Genomic DNA, 22,918 nt, shown 5'->3' on the forward strand with positions numbered 1-22,918 from the left:
ACTAGAAGAGAGAGAGGAAAAAAAAAAAAAAGTGACCGATACGGACACAAGTTTCTCTCTCTCCGCTCACCTCTCAAAGGCGAGCAAGACAAAGAGCAGGCGCCATTTTGACATACCTCATAAGCAGGGTGACCTCAGGTCTGCACCAGCCCTGAGCCTAGCAGAAATTTAAATGACACTATAGCCCAAATGGATCTAACAGATATCTACAGAACATTTCATCCTACATCTAAGGACTTTACATTCTTCTCAGCAGTACATGGAACCCTCTCTAGGATTGACCACATACTAGGCCATAAAGCAAGTCTCAGCAAATTCAAAAGAATTAGAATCATACCATGCAGCTTCTCAGACCACAAAGGAATGAAATTGGAAATTGGCAACTCAGGAATCCCTAGAGCACGTGCAAACACATGGAGATTGAACAACATGCTCCTGAATGAACAATGGGTCATAGAAGAAATTAAAAGAGAAATCAAAAATTTTCTGGAAGTAAATGAGGATAACAGCACAACATACCAAAACCTATGGGATACAACAAAAGCAGTGTTAAGAGGAAAGTTTATATCAATAGGTGCCTACATCAAGAAATTGGAAAGGCACCAAATAGATGAGCTTTCAAGTCATCTCAAGGATCTAGAAAATCTGCAGCAAACCAAACCCAAACCCAGTAGGAGAAGAGAAATAATTAAAATCAGAGAAGAAATCAACAGGATTGAATCCAAAAAAACATTACAAAAAATCAGCCAAACGAGGAGCTGGTTTTTTGAAAAAATAAACAAAATTGACACCCCATTGGCCCAACTAACTAAAAAAAGAAGAGAAAAGACCCAAATCAATAGGATCAGAGATGAAATGGGAAACGTAACAACAGACGCCACAGAAATAAAAAGAATCATCAGAAATTACTACAAGGACTTGTATGCCAGCAAACAAGGAAATCTATCAGAAATGGACAGATTCTTGGACACATACAACCTCCCTAAATTGAGCCAGGAAGACATAGAAAACCTAAACAGACCAATAACTGACACAGAAATTGAAACAGTAATAAAGGCCCTCCCAACAAAGAAAAGCCCAGGGCCAGATGGATTCATTGCTGAGTTCTACCAGACATTTAGAGAAGAACTAACTCCAATTCTTCTCAAACTATTCAGAGCAATCGAAAAAGAGGGAATCCTCCCAAATTCTTTCTATGAAGCCACCATCACCTTAATTCCTAATCCAGAAAGAGATGCAACATTGAAAGAGAATTACAGACCAATATCCCTGATGAACATAGATGCAAAAATCCTCAATAAAATTCTGGCCAATAGATTGCAACAACACATCAGAAAGCTCATCCACCCAGACCAAGTGGGATTCATCCCCGGTATGCAGGGATGGTTCAACATTCGCAAAACAATCAACGTAATACACTACATTAACAGACTGCAGAAGAAAAACCATATGATTCTCTCAATAGACGCAGAGAAAGCATTTGATAAAATACAACACCCTTTCATGATGAAAACTCTAAGCAAACTGGGTATGGAAGGAACATTCCTTAATACAATCAAAGCAATATATGAAAAACCCACGGCCAACATCCTATTGAATGGGGAAAAGTTGGAAGCATTTCCACTGAAATCTGGTACCAGACAGGGATGCCCTCTCTCACCACTGCTATTCGATATAGTTCTGGAAGTTTTGGCCAGAGCTATTAGGCAAGAAAAAGAAATTAAAGGGATACAAATTGGGAAGGACGAACTCAAACTATCCCTCTTTGCAGATGATATGATTCTTTATTTAGGGGACCCAAAGAACTCTACTAAGAGACTGCTGGAACTCATCGAAGAGTTTGGCAAAGTAGCAGGATATAAAATCAATGCACAAAAATCAACAGCCTTTGTATACACAGGCAATGCCACGGCTGAGGAAGAACTTCTAAAATCAATCCCATTCACAATAGCTACAAAAACAATCAAATACCTTGGAATAAACTTAACCAAAGACGTTAAAGATCTCTACAATGAAAACTACAAAACCTTACAGAAAGAAATAGAAGAGGATACCAAAAAATGGAGAAATCTTCCATGCTCATGGATTGGAAGAATCAATATCATCAAAATGTCTATTCTCCCAAAAGCAATTTATACATTCAATGCAATACCCATCAAGATCCCGAAGACCTTCTTCTCAGATCTGGAAAAAATGATGCTGAAATTCATATGGAGACACAGAAGACCTCGAATAGCCAAAGCAATCCTGTACAACAAAAACAAAGCCGGAGGCATCACAATACCTGATTTTAGGACATACTACAGGGCAGTTGTTATCAAAACAGCATGGTACTGGTACAGAAACAGATGGATAGACCAATGGAACAGAATAGAAACACCAGAAATCAATCCAAACATCTACAGCCAACTTATATTTGACCAAAGATCCAAATCTAATCCCTGGAATAAGGACAGTCTATTCAATAAATGGTGCTGGGAAAATTGGATTTCCACGTGCAGAAGCTTGAAGCAAGACCCATACCTATCACCTTACACAAAAATTCACTCAACATGGATTAAAGACTTAAATCTACGACCCGAAACCATCAAATTATTAGAGAGCATTGGAGAAACCCTGCAAGATATAGGCACAGGCAAAGACTTCCTGGAAAATACTCCAACAGCACAGGCAGTCAAAACCAAAATTAACATTTGGGATTGCATCAAATTGAGAAGTTTCTGTACTTCAAAAGAAACAGTCAGGAAAGTGAAGAGGCAACCAACAGAATGGGAAAAAATATTCGCAAACTATAATACAGATAAAGGATTGATAACCAGAATCTACAAAGAAATCAAGAAAATCCACAACAACAAAACAAACAACCCACTTAAGAGATGGGCCAAGGACCTCAATAGACATTTTTCGAAAGAGGAAATCCAAATGGCCAACAGACACATGAAAAAATGTTCAAAATCACTGGCAATCAGAGAAATGCAAATCAAAACCACAATGAGGTTCCATCTCACCCCGGTGAGAATGGCTCACATTCAGAAATTGACCAACAACAGATGCTGGAGAGGATGTGGGGAAAAAGGGACACTAACCCACTGTTGGTGGGAATGCAAACTGGTTAAGCCACTATGGAAGTCTGTCTGGAGATTCCTCAGAAACCTGAACATAACCCTACCATACAACCCAGCCGTTCCACTCCTTGGAATTTACCCAAAGGAAATTAATTTGGCAAATAAAAAAGCCATCTGCACATTAATGTTTATTGCAGCTCAATTCACAATAGCTAAGACCTGGAACCAACCCAAATGCCCATCAACAGTAGACTGGATAAAGAAATTATGGGACATGTACTCCATAGAATACTATACAGCAGTAAGAAACAATGAAACCCAGTCATTTGCAACAAGATGGAGGGATCTGGAAAACATCATGCTGAGTGAATTAAGCCAGTCCCAAAGAGAAAAATATCATTTGTTTTCCCTGATCGGTGACAACTGAGCACCAAAGGGGAAACCTGTTAAGTGAAATGGACACTATAAGCAACAATGAACTGATCAGCTCCTGTCCTGACTTTAGATGTACAATGTAATACTTTATCCTTTTTAGTATTTGTTGTTGTTGTTGTTGTTCTAGTACTATTGGTTGAACTCAGTAATTAACACACAATTATTCTTAGGTGTTTAAATTTTAACTGAAAAGTGATCCCTGTTAAATCTAAGAGTGGAAAAAGAGAGGGAGGAGATGAACAATTTGGAACATGCTCAATCGGACTGGCCGCAAATGGTGGAGTTAGAAACGTGCCAGGGGATTCCAACACAATCCCATCAAGATGGCATGTACCAATGCCATCGCACTAGTCCAAGTGATCAATTTCAGCTCACAATTGATAGTTCTGATAGGTCTAAGAGTCAAAGAGATCACACAAACAAGACAAGTATGTGCTAATACTAACTGATAGAATCAAAAAGGGAGAGAAAGATCCAACATGGGAAGTGGGATACACAGCAGACTCATAGGATGGCAGATGTCCTAAACAACACTCTGGCCTCAGAATCAGCCCTCAAGGCATTCAGATCTGGCTGAAGAGCCCATGAGAGTATAGCAGGCATGGAAAGCCAAGATATCATGGAAAAAAAAAAAAAAGACCTAAATGAATGATCTCTGTGATGAGATCCCAGTGGAAAGAACGGGGCCATCAAAGAAGGAGGTACCCTTCTCCGAAGGGAGGAGAGAACTTCCACTTTGACTATGACCCTATCGGAATAAGACCAAAGTCAGCGAACTCTAAAGGCTTCCATAGCCCTGGCAACTCATGACTAGAGCCTAGGGAGATTACTGACGCCATGAACAGGAGTGTCAAATTGTTAAATCAGCAACAGGAGTCACTGTGTACTTACACCCCATGTGGGATCTGTCCCTAATGTGTCGTCTAAAGCGAAGTGATGCTATAACTAGTACTGAAACAGTATTTTTATACTTTGCGTTTCTGTGTGGGCACAAACTGATGAGGTCTTTACTAATTATATACTGAATTGATCTTCTGTATATAAAGAGAATTGGAAATGAAAAAAAAAAAAACAACCTGGTGTTAAAATGGAAATGGCATAGAAAATTAATTAATTTGAAAAAAAAATTATGTAGGATCTCTGTCTTTAATGTGCTGTACATTGCTATTTAATGCTATAATTAGTAATCCAATGGTAGTTTTTTCACTTTGTGTTGCTATATGGGCAAAATGTTGAAATCTTTACCTAATATATACTAAACTGATCTTCTGTATACAAAGAGAATGGAAAATGAATCTTTACATGAATGGAAGGGGAAAGGGAGCGAGAAGGGGGAGGATTGCGGGCGGGAGGGAAGTTATGGGAGGGGGGAAGCCATTGTAACCCATGGGCTATACTTTGGAAATTTATATTCATTAAATAAAAGTTAAAAAAAAAAAACAAAACCTGACTCTGGGGGGAGGGGTGAAATAACAGGAGATTAGCATCTAGCTTGGAAACCCAGTGGGAGACTGCAGGAGAATTGGAGCACACACCAAGGGCAGCAGAGATTCCCTGTGTGGTCCTTGGGAAAGAGCTTCAGATCTCTTGCTCCTGTGTGTATATCATTCGCCTGCTAACTACCTCCAATTACGTTCAGCTGTGCAGAATTACTTCCCTTTTGAATCAAAAAAAGAAAGAAAGAGAGATTTACCACACCTAACCTGGGAGTGTCATCTTTGACACACCCTCAACCCTGAGGAACCAAACACAGCTCTCAGTCCACACTCATCTCAAGCCTCTAAGGCTCCACCGAAAGCAGACAGTCCACTTAATATAGAGCCATAGTGTAACAAGAAAAAACACCACAGTGAAGAAACCAAATATCTCCAACATGCCAAACAACAAATGCAAAAACCAAGCTAACAAGAACAAGGAAGACACTATGATGCCCCCAAATGAAAAAGACATCCCAATTCAAGATTATGAAGAAGATGAGATCGAAGAAATGCAAGAAGCGGATCTCAAAAAATTGATAAGAACATTAAGAAGTTCTCAAAAACAAATTCTTGAACTACAGAAATCCTTAATGGACAAGATAGAACATCTCTCTCGTGAAAATGAAATATTAAGGAGGAATCAAAATGAAATGAAACAACTAGTGGAACAAGAAACTGTCATAGTGACAAAAACCACAATGAAATGAACAATTCAATAGATCAAATGACAAACACATTAGAGAGCCTTAAAAACAGAATGGGCGAAGCAGAAGAGAGAATATCAGACTTAGAAGACAGAGAACAGGAAAGGAAACAGGCAAACCAAAGAAAAGAAGAAGAAATTAGAAATCTAAAAAATATTGTCGGGAATCTACAGGATACTATTAAAAAACCCAACATTTGGGTTCTAGGAGTTCCTGAAGGCATGGAGAGGGAGAAAGGATTAGAAGGCATTTTCAGTGAGATACTAGCAGAAAATTTCCCAGGTTTGGAGAAGGACAGAGGCATGTTAGTACAGGAAGCTTATAGAACCCCTAATAAACATGACCAAAAGAGATCCTCACCACGACATGTTGTAATCAAACTCACCACAGTGAAACATAAAGAAAAGATCCTAAAAGGTGCAAGAGAGAAATGTCAGATTACTCTCAGAGGATCTCCAATTAGACTCAGAGCAGACTTCTCATCAGAACCCTACAAGCTAGAAGGGAGTGGCGAGACATAGCCCAGGCACTAAGAGAGAAAAACTGCCAGCCCAGCATATTATATCCTGCAAAACTCTCATTTGTGAATGAAGGTGAAATTAAGACTTTTCATAGCAAACAGAAACTGAAAGAATTTGTTGCCACTCGTCCTGCCCTGCAAAAGATGCTTAAAGATGTGTTACACACAGAAACACAGAAACATGGTCACCAATATGAAAGAAGGTAAAGGAAGGAAACCTCACAGCAAAAGATCACAGGAAGCTCAATTTCTCTTTGACATAGAATTAAACTCTGATGCTCTGTTAAAGCAATGTGTTAAAGTAATCTATTATGTTCTCTTGATGTCTGTTAAATTCTAATTGTTCAAAAACAGCTGCATTTTTATTAAGAGCTATGGGTTATTTAAATATGTGCTTATTTTCAAAGATTTGAATAATCACCTTGTAACAATGATCAAATTTGGTCTCTGTTATGTCATGATTTTAAGGAATCTTATTTCAACCAGATATTTTGGATTTTGAGCCTTCTTGGCATTCTTGACAGGCATTCAAAAAATCAAAGTTTCAAACAATCTGGTCTCTAAAATTTCCAGTAAATCCTGGACTTTGGTTTTTCCAGTTTGGGCCCAACTGAAAAAATCAAAGGACCTATGTCTCTCATCTTATAGAGACACCGACTAATCAGGCTATTTGGATTATATTAGAAGTACTGTCAAGATGTGATGTGGTACCAAACTTTAAGTTTCTATAATGGAAATGCTATTAATACAAATGTTTGAGAATTAAAAAGTCTAATGATCTTGTGTTACTAGACATGATAGTTATCTTAATGAGAAAGTTCCAGAGGCCTAAAGGGTTAAATACTTGTAAAATCCTACAGGTGCTTTCAAGAATACTGTCAAGTAAGCAAGTGCCTCTCATTGGTTGATGAGTTTATAATTTTAAACATGGCGACTTAAAGTCTTTTGTCATCCACAGTTATATATGATGTGCTGCTCACAAAACTAAAGCGTTGTTGGTTCTGTGTTTAGCTGCCCTCCTATAGGTTCCTATGGACTTTTTCCAGCCACTTCTATTGTATTCAGTATTTGGGATGGCTCTGTAAACAGATGAAGCCAATAATGTATTAACAGTACCAACTGAGAGAAAGTATGGTTAACTGAGGTTACTAAAAACAAAAAGCAATTCAAATCAATTGGCAATCTCCAAAAAGAGTTAAAGATTTTAAAAGCTATTATTAAAATTGCTATATTGGTCTATTATGCTATGTTATATGTGTGGACATATTGTATGTCCACATGGGGAAATTTTATTAAGAGTTTTATTTTAAATGGCTTATAGATAAGATTGTCCATAAATTTAAGCTGCTAAAATCAATCAAAGATACATTTTAATTTGTGTGACCTGAATCTGTGTATCATATGTTTTAAACTTGTTGGTAGAAAGAAACTAAAAACATTTTATATGGTTGTGCTTAAGTTTACTGGTTAACCAAACTACACCATGTTAGATATTTAAGAGGTGTTTTCAAATACATGATTCTTAAAATTTATAGAAGGCATCGGATCTTCTGGTAAATGTTTTCTTAAGTTGTTATCTAATGGTTGAAACTGTTTGCTAAGTATTCATGTGATATTGTTATTGTCAGCAAGCAATCTAGGACTTGCTCCCTCATTTCTCTATTCTAAGCCCAACTTCTTCTTTCATTTCTCTATTCTCTTCAAGGTAGGAAACTAATTCTATTATGAAGGAATCTGTAGGACGCACAATTTAATCTTTAGACCTTATAAAAGAGATGGCTAACATTTTTCTGTAATAGCATAGCCAAAATAAGAACTTAAATAATAATCTCATAGCTAGATTCACTTGTCCATCAGCGAAGTATACAGTAAGTAGAAAAAACCTCCCTTTCAGACCAAAGGGAAAGAAAGTTTTAAAGTGAGAATATAATTTTCCTCATGGGCATTGTCTACCTTAGAAAAACTACTACAGAACATGCCTGTGACTATAGACTTGTAGTTCAGGCCACCGAAGATTATAGATGGGACACGGGCACTCCCTTGACTTGCATCCTCTGGTCTGCTTTAACACAAACCAGAAAGAAAAGAAAGCTAGGCATCAGAAGCAATGGGTGGCAGGCCTATTAATGGCTGATCTGTACAGTGATCTGCCCTCAAGGAGACCCAACAGGCCATTCCACTGCAGTGGCTTTCAAAGTGGTAAGCCTGGGCTTCAGCAGAAGTCAGCTTGTGAAGAGCCCTGGCAGCTCTGCCAAGAGTTGGATCACTGGACATGGACCTGCCCTGGAGTCGAAGGATGCCCAGGTCAGAGCCACAGATCTTATTGGCTCGAAGCTGAAAAGCCCTTCACTCAGCCCAACTTCCAAAGTGACCACTGCAGCTGAGGGGATGGTCAAGTAGGGTCAGCAACATTGCAGGCAGAACTGTCAATTTCTTGTTAGAGATGCCCCCTGCCTTTATCTGGCCAGCTCTCCTCCCAGGCCAGCCAAGTAATGAAAGTCAACAGAGTGCCTTCCCCTAGGAGGTTCACACCTCCCTTAGGATATACCCCATGTGAAGAGATAGGTAGGTCTGGGCCTGTTAACTTACAAGGCCTAAAGCCCACCAGATTATTATCAAGCCCCTTCTATCAGGTTCTATTTGCCTCTCAATCAGAAAACTTAATTGTAGCTTAGACAGCACCTTTCTTAGCACATCTAATAATGACTCTGTCCTTTGTTCTAGACCCTGTCTAGCGTACTTGGGCCTCATTCCTTTGTAATCATAACCTCTACTCTACCACCAATGGCTCTACTCCCAACCTGTGTGTACTGATGGTCCTCTTCCCCACTTAATGCTGTATAATTGTTCAAACCTGGTAAATACCACTCTTAGGATCATTGGTTACTATCCTCACTCTGTCTTTTATGACCTTGTCTAAATATGAGCAGAGTCGGCAAACTTGGAAGGCTTCCATAGCCTTGGCAACTCATGACGACAGCCTAGGGTGGTTACTGGCACCATAAACTAGAGTGTCAATTTGTTGGGTCAACAACAGGAGCCACTGTGCACTTGCTCCTCATGTGGGATCTCTGTCCTTAATGTGCTGTACATTGTGATTTAATGCTATAACTAGTACTCAAACAGTATGTTTCACTTTGTGTTTCTATGTGGGTGCAAACTGTTGAAATCTTTATACTAAATTGATCTTCTGTATATAAAGAGAATTGAAAATGAATCTTGATGCAAATGGAAGGGGAGAGGGAGCGGGAGAGGGGAGGGTTGCGGGTGGGAGGGAAGTTATGGGAGGGGGAAGCCATTGTAATCCATAAGCTGTACACTGGAAATTTATATTCATTAAATAAAAGTTAAAAAAAAAAAGAGGTTGTGATTTGAAAGGTAGACTCCCTTCCAGAAAACTGATCTATCCTAAATGGTACCTCAACACAAACGAATCATGTAGTTTAGAGTTATTTAATTGGATTATGGGCCACATATTATGAGTATTAGAATTTTTTTTAAAAAAAGATCTAAGTGTATCAGAGCAATTTAAAAGTTCTTTTAAAATTGATTTTATAAGAAAATGAAAAGTTATATTGATGTTTCCATTGATTTCATAGTTAAACGGCAATGTTCAGGGTACACTGGGTTAAATAAAATGTTCTACTCAGATGACACATGTCTATGGACCAGTTGTACTTTACTGTAGTTACACAAAATTTTGAATTACCTACATCGTTCGCATAAGCATTCTATTAAATGGTACTGCTCTATGCCAAGGAGCTTTAATCCAGGTTGTTCTCTTCAAAGACAAAAACCTCAACTCTCTGCTGAAGTGTGGAACTGCAGAAGTGGCTCAGTGTCACTCAGCCCAGGGTCCTTGTCTAATAACTGGGATAATAATCCCAACTATCTTGGAGTTTTAAGTAAGGCTGAAAGGCCAATGTGTGAACGTGGTGGGTGGCAAGGAGGACTGCTCACCATCCATCAGCTTCAATTTACATTAGACAGGAACAGCATTTCATAATGGTAATGATACTATGATGACCTTGATGGAAAAAAAATGCTAGGCCCTGTGCTCACTTAATATTCATTTTGTCAGGAATAAACCCGGAGTGATTGTATGTATTATGAGGATGTTTTTGAGGTCACTGGTAAGTTAGGGGAGGGGGAGTCTTTCCTCATTCTAACATCTGATTAAGGAATACTTTAAGAGTCCATGCATGTTTTTTTCATGATATACATTTCCATGAACTTTTTGTAGATCCCTTGTATGTATGGATTTCAAAAACTTTCTGGACCCAAATAAATCTACCTTTTAAATGCATTTTCCACAAACTTTTTGGAGTGCCCTCATTACAGCTATCAGAATACAGCTACCTACTATACTATTTTTTTTCATCAAACATGGCCTTGAAATTTGGCTTTTCATTGAAATTTGGCTTTCAATATTTCATTTTTGGTAGAAGACTAGGTACAGAGAAATATTTCTCTTTTATGAAAGCAAAAGCCAAGCATTACGAAAGATGACAACGAACTTCAGCATCATGCCAACTACAGGAGTGACCAGACCTGCGTCAAACCGGGACATGGCTATTGAAGCTAAACAAGTTCAGTCTAAACATTAATCAACTCCAGCTGATTTTTGTTATGCGGTTGCAAGCCCAGAGTGGTTGTACCTTCCAAGAAAGTGTAAAAACCCACATTTTATGTGAATTCTCCCAATCTTGAAACTCCATTTGAAATTTTAAAGAATCCACGCCAAAAAAAAAAAATGTTATCTGTGGGCCAGTTTGGACGACAGTCCACCAGTTTGCAATCTGTCATAGATTCAGATTTTTGACCCAGTGGAAAGTATTGTCTGTGGATTTCTACTAAATATTTTTCTATCATCTTCTTTCCTACATCTTCTTCATGCTTCCACCTTTCTTTTCACTTTTGAAAAAAAAAATAAAAATGCTTCTAAGTCATGCAGTTATCTAGAGTATGATAAATCAATCAATAAACTTTATAGTCAAATACATGATGAGGAAGTCATACATCCTGGAATTTTGACTGAAAATAAGTCAGGACAGGTGCTCAATTTCATGCACATACACACACATGCATACAAACCACTGAAGACTGTATTTTCTTCTTTTGTAAAAATGGTGAGGAAGTTACTATTCATGAATGATTCCCAGATATATTGGCAGCAAATGAATCCTGTAGGTTATAAAAATGGTTTTAAGATATAGGAGTTCTTTAAAAACTATCACTGATAACTAATATAGGAAAATGCATATTATGTTAAAATACAAAAGAAGAATTCACTATTAGAACATCCAACATGATTTGATGATATCAGATTAAATGAGAGGTATACTAGAAATACAAATTTTTGAAATTAGTTACCTCTGGGTAACTAATCCTCTGGGCATTTAGGATTATTTTGTTTTCTTCAATGTATTCTGTGCTTTTCAAAAACAATTTTTGGATGAATACATATCAATTTTATAGTCATAAAAACATGAAAATAAATGATTTTTCTGACCATAAAAGATGATAAATATCCAGGTCACTTAATCTAGAAGGGCAGTTTTGTTTGCATTTTCTTGATAATTTGAAGGGGAAAAAATATCCACTTGTTTGGGATGATTCCTAAGAGTATATCACTTCCCCAGTTCTCTTTGTCCCATAATTTAAACACAAGTGACAAACTAATAGATCAAGAGGGAGATCTTAGATATCTAGGGGTCAAAGATTTTACAGTTTATTCAACATTGGCATATCAGACTGTTTCTGAAAAAAAATTATACCACTTTAATACTAAAAAAAAAAAAAAAAACTGCCAAGATAAAATTTGCAATCTGAATTCTATCTGCCATTCTAGCCAAAATGTCAAGGTACTTTTTTCTCCATTCCAAAATAGATATTTCTGATATTTTATGGAAATTGTGTCATAAATATTTTATATAGTTATCTTCGGCCTACAAATGCAGCAGTATATCATAAGGTTTGTCTTCTCAATAAAATGCTTTCCTGCTAGCACCATTGAAATCCTCTTGGCCCAGCCTCTCATTTGAGCAAAAAATTCCTCAGAAGGAAGGAATGAAGATCTTTGAAGAGTGCTAGGTTCTTTGGTGTTTGTAAAAGCACTATAAAACAGTGCACTTATTACATATTGTTCATTTTTTGAAATATATTTCATTAAAAAATTGCCTTATGTCTTGATATATATAAATATTTTAATAATAAAATATCTTTTTAGAACTCCAGGAGCAAATGAAAGTTTTAAGACTCATTATTTATAAATGGATGTATTTTTGGAGGGAGGGACTTGTGTACCTACTAAAAGGACAGTATGAAGCCTTATGTTTCCATAGTTAATATATCTTTTAAAAGTTCAAAATTTCAATGGATGAGCTTCTTGATTACAAAATTTCCACACAAAAAAAATCTTGCTTTTCTGATCTTTTCAGATATTATGAGCCAAAGAGAATAAAATTTCCATATAAAACCCACTGGGTTCTAAGATTTAAGTATGCCAGTAGCATTTTTGACATGTAGCACGTTCCTGCAAGGGTGAAAATAAGTTAAAAAATTCTGTCTATGCAAGCTGCTTAAGTGCTGTCTGATGTTAACGTGGAGTATCTATTGATTTAGGCTATAGTTTCACTCACATTTGAATCCCAAGGTCACTATTATCCTATTACTGACACTCTAAACTGTCCATTTCCTTGGACAGTTGGACACACGAAAAAGTAGCATTTACATGTTGTGTGCTATATTTAAGGATCTGGGATTGATCCATTGTGTTTGTGCTGAATGTTGCTTATCAAGGTGAAGAGGCAGAAAAATGCAGGGGGATAACCCTAGCCTGTAATCACAAAGATATCAGGGAAGAAAATCCATGGAATGCCATAACATACCCCCCACAATTCTTACAAGCAAATATCTGTATGACCTAACACCCCATTTTGGAAAATACTAGTATGTCATGCTCCCTACATACGTCCTGTGTCAGCAACTGTTAATGCGATATATCTGTCAAGCTTTATTAAAATTCTTTATATCGTGGCTCATAAACCTCTACAGTGCACTGATGGCACATCAGGGAATGTCCTTGTAACAATGAATATCTAAAGATGGGACAATAAAAGAGAAATCCTCCAAACTTTCAAGTCTGGCCTATGATATCGCATACCCAGCAATGCTTCCTGTCGTTGCTCCGAGCGAGCTTTTGCATGTGTAAGTAATCACAGCATGACTGTTGTTCAGACCTCCTTTCCCAGAACCTTCAGGTAGGAAGAGCATTAATGTGTTCAAAGTTAAATATCCAATAACAGAGGTAGCATTGACACTGGTATAAAAACTGTCAGGTCCATTGTTCTTTATGAAGCCATTTTAGAAGCAGCATTCTTTGAGTTATAGCACTAGAGTTTTATCCTTGAGCTTTTTTTTATATTTGTGTTGTGCCTTAATTGGCACATATCACCAGTGGATGTACCCTATTAGTAACAAAGATGTCTTGTCTGCTTGTAGCACACATTTTCCATGGCCCCAGAGGAGTCCTTGTATTTGTGGGACACAAGCAAAAAGCAGACTTGCCAATCAGAATGGGTTTCCTGAGAGTCCATTGTGGTTGTAAATATAGAGAACATACCACAGGGAGAAAAGGCTAGGGCAGGAAGGCACAGAAAGATGTTCTGAGACTGAACACAGAAAAAGATAAAAGACTAAACATACCAACAGGATCAGTCAAAATATGTTCATTATTTTGTTATTATTCTGAAATACTGCATCTCGAACTATCCGTTGTGGTTCAAATGAACTATTTTTCCTGATATGTCATGAGCGAGTATCTATCCTTTAGAACGTAATCGAAGCCGGCACCACGGCTCACTTAGCTAATCCTCCACCTGTGGCGCCGGCACCCTGGGTTCTACTCCCAGTTGGGGTGCCAGATTCTGTCCTGGTTGCTCCTCTTCCAGTCCAGTCTCTGCTGTGGCCTAGGAAGGCAGTGGAGGATGGCCCAAGTGCTTGGGCCCTGCACCGGCATGGGAGTCCAGGAGGAAGCACTTGGCTCCTGGCTTTGGATCGGCGCAGTGCGCTGGCTGTAGCAGCCATTTGGGGGGTGAACCAACAGAAGGAAGACCTTTCTCTCTCTCTCTCTCTCTCTCCCCCTAACTCTGCCTTGTCAAAAAAAAAATAAATAAAAAAGAACCAAATCGATATGCATGCAGTTCATGCCATAGGGGACTGATCATGCAAGTTCAATGACAACCAAGGAGGTCTACTGATGGTGTCTTGGATGTTGGGGAAATGTGCAATTGCTGTGAAGGTTTTTAAAAGACTGCGTTTTTTGTACTTGTTATGAATGATAACACTTGTCTGTGTACCCTGTTCTTGAACATGTAGGGACAAAAGTTAATGTCTGAAACAATTAAATTCACTCTGGTCAAAATGTGCTAGCTAAACTTAGTAACATTTCACAGCCAGCCCCAAAGGTCTGTTTCCTCGGCCCTTCTCATGTAACTGTCCACAACAGTTGATGCTGTCCATTTGCTTATTTCTTAAAATCTCTTTCCCTTAACTTTCAAGACACCATGGTTTTCTGGTTCCCATCATTTGTCTTCCTCTTCTGAATCCTCTTTAAATGTATAACTCCCTGATTTTTCATCTGATCCTGTTCCCTTCTTTCTCTAGCAAATGTTATCATCCTTTGCCAACAAACATTTATTATCTTCGTTGTTCTCAAACCAGTCAGCAGACAGACAACAGTTCCTAAAGTGAAACAAAGTGTGTGCCAAAAACTATTGGATGCTGGAGATAGAAACTGAAAAGACAGCACCAGACATCTCTCATTTGGTCAATTACAACAGATTCCCATCCCAGCATCTGAAATCAGTCTCCCTCCATCCAGTATATCATCTCTATGACCATTTCTCTTAAGGAAAATCTGGTATTTCTCTTTTGAAAAATCTTGGCAGACAGCCCTTGTCTGTGCAAAGATGTTCAAATTCCTGTAGTTGAAATAGAGTGACCATATGAGATGGTCCAAACCTCCCTGCTGGTCTCATTTCCAAAGAACCACAACTTTTCATGATTCAAATATTTGTACATGTTGGGTATTGGCAAGAAAACCATGCCCTTGCTCCCCTCTGTAAGCCTTTCTTCCATTCTTTAATTCCACGTCTATCTATCCCCTACTCTAAGGTGCCCTGGTCGCCAATTGAGCAAAGAAAGCATGTATTGCTCTTGGTTCCCACAGAATTTTATCCACAGTCCCATCATTAACCCAAATGTTTGTACTACATTTGAACCTTTTACACCTCTGTCTCCTCTGGACAGACTATGATTTCCTAAAGGTGATGTCACTCATTGTTTTCTTTGTTTCTTACTGAACAATTCCTGCCACATAGTAGGTGTTCAGCACAAGTCCCTCAAAAACACTGGAATGTGTCTATCCATGGAAAATGTGTCTTTTTCATTACATGGGCAGACTAAACATGCATAGAATCATTCATGAAAGAGTTGTTACTCAAAGGTTCAGCTAAGGTTTTCGGACTTATCTCCTGCTATACAGTGCTTTTTACTTTATTCCTTAAGAATTCCATCAGCTTATAACACTCTATACACATAATTTAGTTTCATACTTCTGCTCTTGTGCTCAACTGTTGGCTGCTTAAAATACCTTGCACCATTCTTAGTTTCTTAATCAGCTGTCCAATGTCCACAGATCCTTCAACACATGCTCAGACATCTATAACCCTGGAAATGTACTTGTACCCAGTTATTAAAGTACTTATTGATAATTCTTTCAATATATATTGCTATTACTTGTTTCTGTTATTCCTCTTTCCAATTAATATTAGTCTGTAAATGTTAAGAACTTACCAACAGCACTTGATGTACAAAACTCACTGAACAAAAATTTATTGCTAAAAATGGAGCTAAATCTCCATACTGGCAGGCCAGCGCTGCAGCTCACTTGGCTAATCCTCCGCCTGCGGTGCCGGCACCCCAGGTTCTAGTCCCAGCTGGGGTGCCGGATTCTGTCCCGGTCACTCCTCTTCCAGTCCAGCTCTCTGCTGTGGCCCGGGGAAGGCAGTGGAGGATGGCCCAAGTCCTTGGGCCCTGCACTCGCATGGGAGACCAGGAGGAAGCACCTGGCTTCCAATCAGCGCAGCGCACCGGCCGTGCTGGCCATTTGGGGGTGAATCAATGGAAAAGGAAGACCTTTCTTTCTGTCTCTCTCTAACTTTGCCTGTCCAAAAAAAAAAAAAAAAAATCTCCATACTGGCTCTGTTTTTATAAAAAAGATCCAGAATTTGGGTCAGATAAATGGTGTATTATCATAAAAAAGCACCTCTGTAAGGGGCAGAGGATGTATCTGAGAAGTAAAGTTTTGACAAAACTGTGGTTCCTGAACTTTTCTATTCATAGTACTTTTTAGACAGGATTAAGGAGCCACTTAACTTCTCATTTCAATGAAATTAATACTTCAACATTGGATTCAGGGAAGAGAAAATGTACTTATTTTAATGGAATTCCTGCAGATAGCATAATTAAAATAAAGTAAAATAACTCAAATATGGGTTATTAGAAACAGACACAAACTACAAAAGGTCAAGAAAGTGACATACAAACAGCATTTAATGTTTTGGAAATAAATGGTTTCACTTTCCTCACATTTTGCTTTCTTCTATAACCATTTTCCAAATCTGCATATCCGGACTATAAATTTTGCAAGATAATTTAAAAGTAGGAAAAAACAATCAAGTGCTTTAATCAAAGCAATCAAATTATGTAAACCAAAATGGACACGTCTCTCGCTTGTGCACGTTCTTCTACCACCTTGATCTCCTTCTAGTTTCATGATTTCAAGAGCATAGCATGCACTGTGATAAAATTCATACATTTTCAACGAATATTAATAATCTATTTCTATTGCTGTGATTCCTAGTATACTAATATTATTATCAGTAGTTATCATTAAACTTCAATGTACTTCCTAAATATAATGTCAAAGGCTACAACATAGGTTACGTATGCTGATTTAAAAGATGTCAACATAGAAGCCCTACTGATAATTTCAAGAGATTTACTTATTCTTCTGACATTGTATACTACTGAGGTAATCTACACCAAATAATTATCAGTTTCTAAAGAGAAAACACTAACTACAGAAAAACTACAAAAATTGTTTCATTCACCCAAGGCCTTTCAGTGGACCTTTTCATTTCTGGATCACTCCAAAAAAAGTTAACTTCAATTAAAAAATTGTCACAAAAGGAACAAAACAGTAATTCCGGTGATAGTTACAAAAGGCAGTCTTATTTTGTGTCTTATATTGTTTCCCTGAATCCAACAGCTAAAAGGCATGCCATTTCCCTTGTAAAATTAGTTCATAATAAATTCAGAATGGTTTTCCATTGTGGCCAGAGAATGCCTTAAATGGAGGAGTTTTACAGACTTTGTTTCATCAAATTTGATGATAAATTTTTTAGCCTCATAATGCACCCAATGCATTTATTGAAAATTGGCTCTGCCTATTGCTTTCTAGATACACATTGTTAATTCAGAGCTATTTGCTCAGGTGGATGAACCACTTTAGCATCTTTTCAAGGTCTGTTGATGAAAATATTCTGGTCTTACCAAAGATTAAAAGCCATATTCTCATTTTAAAGTCAAGATCTGCAAGGAAGAAAGATTTTAGATAGAAAAAATATGATAGGGGCCAGAGTGGCGTGGCAGGTAAGGCTGCTGCCTATGACACCAGCATCCCATATGAGCATTGGATTGAGTCCCTGCTCCTCCACTTCTGAACCAATCCCTGCTAACGTGCCTGGGAAAGCAGTGGGTGATGGCCCAGGCACTTGGGCTCTTTCCACCCACATGGGAGACCCAGAAGGAGTTCTAGGATCCTGTAGGCCTGGTTAAGCTGTGACCATTTCAGTCATTTGGGGAGTGAACTAGTAGATGGAAGATCCCCCTCTCCCTGCCTGCTGTGTGTGTGTGTGTGTGTCCTCACCATAACTCTGCCTTAAAATAAATAATAAATCTTAAAAAGAAAAGACAGATACATGATATCTTGACAGCTATATAGATGAGAGTTGGATGGATAGATATTTAAGAGTATTTGTCAGTAGTTCAAGTTCTATGAATCCCAACTCTACTACCTACCTAATTTGATTCATCTGGAATGAATCCATGAAATGACTTCTATAGTTAAAATGATTGCTTTTCACATAATTTACAGCTTTGACTCATAGAAGACTCTTTAATAAAGCTGGAAGATATGACAGGCACATCTTTGTGTAAATGACATCATGATAGACTGCAACGACACCAGATTCATTTCTGCATTTGCCTCCACAATGAGTAACAGAAGCTTGGATTAAGCAAACTGCTCAGATCTCCCTAGGAAGCCTACTCTGTTCTTCACAATGACTCACAAGCATTCAGAGTGGCTGTGGGCATGCATGTCCCCACTCACTGAGGGTGTGTATCAGGGGAAGAGGTGGTGCTTTAATAAAGGGACAATGCTAATACATAGGATCTATTCTATCTGGGCTACTACATTATCACTTATTTTTATAGGCAGCTTAGAGTTTTGCTTTTCCACTCTCACCCTACATTATTTATCACAATATAGTGAGCATGGCAAGTGCCTGGTTAACAAGCCTATAAACCACAGGGAGTTCAGAGACTTGATCACAGCTATGTAACTTAAAAGAATCAGAGGTGAAAAACAGCAGATTCTGCACATTTTCACCAGCAAAGAGTGAAGGCTCCTGATACTCCACATCTTGCCAACACTTGGCATGCTCAAAAATGGCAATTCACAGAGAAAATGACTCTCAGCTCAAGGACATAGATAGTCACTCTATAATCACATAATGACTGTAAGAGAAATAGCTTGGGGGTAGTTACTTAAAGTAAACTTGCTCCATCCAAAGGTTAGAAAAAAAACAAAATTTATATCCATAAAATAGCAAGCATGAGTTCTCAAATTAACTCTGCTGATGCTTACAAACTAGTCCATTCATTTTTCTTACAGGGAAATTCCCTATAACAGTATGTCAAAACATTTGTGTCAAACTGCTGTGTTTTGCCAAGGAGATAAATCTTCTAGTCTAAACAATTAATTAGAACTTATTAATGATGTCGTCAAGATTTAAAAAGTCACTGTAAAAAGAGATAGAGAGAAATGGAAGGGTAAAAAATTCCCAAAATACCCTTCAGGAGATAAAACTACTCTGTGGCTCTCAAATTGGGAATTGTGTCCCAAATTTTTTAACTCTTTGGCCATCATTTCACCAACTCTAAATCATGTAATTACTAGAGCACAGGGAAGCTTCTCATATTTAGGAAAGGCCTAAAACTCAATATAATTTTTTCTTCTCCACTTAATGTATTTAGTTCTCATAATATTTTATTCTTCTTATAAAGATAGTTTGGGTGCTGAAAATCATTGTAACACTAGTAGATTTATTTGTAGTTTACTGAGCTATAAACCATCTGGTAATTATTAGGTGAGAAAATTCATTGGTAAAACACTGAAATGCTTGAGTCATACATTCAGAAAAAAAATAAATAAAAATTTCAGCTTCTTTTAATCAGAAGAAATCTACCTACCTTCCTACCTACATACTTCAGTCTATCTTTGTCCAAAGGCGGTGCTATGTGTCAGCCTAGGATTTATGATTTCAGTTGATTAGGGCTAATGAAACCCAGGTCAGATCAGGCAATATTTGCATAAAGCAAGTGTTTTTCTATGACAACATGATCCACTAACTACATCACACACCCGCAGTACCTTCTCTACAAATGAATGTTGGTCCTGAAGGAATCTGAGAAAGCAAGAATGCAGTATTGAAGAATATATTGCTTACCACCCTGGAAAGATAAACAAAAGTCATATTCCTCTGAAGGCTGCCCCATGATGTTACCCTCCACCATAAAGAGGAATGTGCCAGCCTTGGGTAGACATATGCCTCAAATAAGGCACCAAGTGAAGTGCCATCTATGCAGCTGTTGCTAATGCCATGCTCTGGAAAACAAGACAGTCAGCAGTACAACAGCTTCACTAGAAAACAGATATTCTCTTATCTCACCAGAGCCTTCCCAGACCACCCTATGTGCATCTAAGCATTACTCCTACTCAGGCAGGATCCATAAGAACTATCTGGAATGTTTGCATGTGTCACTCCATTCTTTGAACCTCTGATCTCATGTTTCTCAAGGGCTAGATGCAGGCTTAGTTTTCCCACCAAAGCAAAGGCTTCCACCAGATGCTTCTGTGACTACATGTATTTGCAGTTTCACTTATTATCTTTATTTAACTTGTTTTTACAACAAATGACATCTGATCAAGAAAATATGGAATGCATATCTATGTTGTATGGTTATCTGTAGTTTACAGACTCTCTTCAGGTGATCATACTTGCTCTTGGCTATTCTACCTGGCTAATTTCTTATTAATCTACTTTTGGGGCCTTGGTTCCGTTGGCATCTAAATGTTGTTGCTATATAATAAGAAGTACTGTTTTGAAGTTATATGAACTTTGCATTATTAAGCCATTTATTACTATCCCTGCAAAGTTATTTTGGAAATAGTCTTTCCATACAGTCCAATAAACTCTTTAGAAATTCATCATTTGAAAATGGGTTGTATGTGGTAGGCATTGTGGTACAGGGGGTTAAGCCAAGGCTTGGGACACCTACATCTCATGTCAGAATGCCTTGTTCAAGTCCTATCTATTCACTTGCAATACACCTTCCTGCTAATGTGCATCCTGGGAGGGAGCAGAGAACGGCTCAAGTATTTGCGTCCCTACCACTTACATGGGAGACCCAGATGGAGTTCTGGGCTCATAGGTTTATCTTGGCCCAGCCCTGCCTGTTGCAGGCATTTGGGGATTAGGCCAGCAGATTATATATCCCTCTATGTCTACCTCCCTTCCAAATTAAAAAATGAAATAAAATGAGTTACAAGTTTATAAAAAGTGTCACAGAGAAATATTCTAAGGTATTCATTATTGTTATGGCAAAATATAAATAGTGTGATCAAAGTGGAAAGAAAACATAGCAAGAGAGTATCAATAGTTATGAAAAAAAAAAACAAAAACAAAAAACAACCTGTGGCTCTTTGGCACAGCCCTGCAATAAAAAAGTAGTGTTCTACAATAATCTTTGTACAAATATGACCTTTTTGGAATGACATATTAGAATCCTGCTAAGTATTGCTTTTACTTTACTTCTTAAACCCATCATCTGTCAGTTTATCTGTGGGACAGACCTCATAAATGGGCAGACCCATCTCATAAGAGAAGCTAAATGTCAAGCAAGAGCTTAAAGATAGAAGAGAATGACCCCTGCATTAAAGGTTTGAGACATCACCCCCAAGGAAAGGCCCCAAAGTGGATTAGTGATTTATCTTTTTCATAAACCCAACACAATACATAGTGTGGACTTACAAAGATAACGGATAACAAAAGGACTGCCAGATTCTACATTCTACACCCATTAGTCCTCCCTAATCCAGTTCCACAGGTGTTGGCAAAGCCTCTTTCTTCAGCAGGAAGGAATTTGGCCACTTGGACACATGTGATAAAGGAGAAGAAATGCCAGGTGCTGCTGTCCTGAACAAAGGCTGGTCTCCACCTGCAGACCGTCGCCTTTTCTTCCAGGGGATCACCACCTCTGATGCACCCTCCCTTAAAACTCATCGGAAATGCCAAGCATCATAGGAACAAGACTCCTGGCTTTGAACCTTTCTTGATTAAAGTTTCACTGCTATATTGTTGATAAATACGGACATTATTTTCCAAATCACATGGAGCTGCTTGAAATCCTCTTTCCTCATATAAAGGAAGCAACAAACAAAACCACAATGAAGTTGTTATTTTAGCTGATTGCTCTAAGAGAAGGAGCCCTGTAACTATGAATTTTACCTTGATTTTTTTTTTTAAGGAGGCAAGTGTTTGTTTTAAAAGCAGAATTAAAGAAGCCCAAATAGAAAAATAGCAAGTTTTCAATTACCTTGGAGACTCGGTTTGCAACTTCTCTGCCCACCGTCAGCCCCTGGACAAAGGTTCGGGCCGCAATGAAGGCACGGGTAACCTGAATCTTCAGCTTCCGGGGCACATCTCCGAACGGCTTCAGCTGGTCTGTGTACTTGCTCACACATTCCAGATAATCCTCGCTGAAGTGATACTGAGGGTTTATCAGCTGAAACATCCGTTCCAGGAGCCGGGCCCAGAAGTCATTGAGCATCTCTTCCAGGTTCACATTGCCCCCAGTGTAGTATCTTTTGAGCTCCGTGAACAGGTCCTGGAACACTTCTGAGTTCTGCATGTACAGCATTCCATAGGTCCTTACAAACATATCATTGAGTGACTTTTCTGCATTCTCCAGGAGCTCTCGGAAAAATTCTGCACACAAAGCAAGAAAGCAGTCATAAATTATAAGATCTACAAAGTCTAACACATCGACTTACCTGAAATACAACTGCTTTTCTTTAAATATAAATTTACATTTATTTTCATTTTATTTGAAAGAAACAAATACACAGGGTAGGGGGATGGCACAGAAAGGGAAGGGGGGAAGGGGATGGGAGGAAGGGAGAGGAGAGAGAGATCTATTTTCCATCGACTGCTTCACTTCCCAGATGTCCACAGAGAAAGAGCTAGACAAGGCTCAAATCAGGAGCCCGATACTCAATCTGAGTCTCCAACATGGGTTGCAGGG

The 22,918-nt window shown here is 38.3% G+C and overlaps 1 protein-coding gene across 1 annotated transcript in view; it reads right to left on the reverse strand.

The window, feature by feature from the left end:
• Positions 1-22,918, reverse strand: part of GPC6 (glypican 6) — a 1,223,803-nt gene that overhangs the window by 592,903 nt on the left and 607,982 nt on the right. Inside the window, exon 3 of the mRNA XM_062194034.1 lies at positions 22,211-22,602. Coding sequence (XP_062050018.1) covers positions 22,211-22,602 — 392 coding nt within the window. The remainder of the gene's footprint in view (positions 1-22,210; positions 22,603-22,918) is intronic.

This window comes from Lepus europaeus, chromosome 6 (genome assembly GCF_033115175.1).
Source record: "Lepus europaeus isolate LE1 chromosome 6, mLepTim1.pri, whole genome shotgun sequence".
In the NCBI taxonomy this organism is placed as follows: domain Eukaryota; kingdom Metazoa; phylum Chordata; class Mammalia; order Lagomorpha; family Leporidae; genus Lepus; species Lepus europaeus.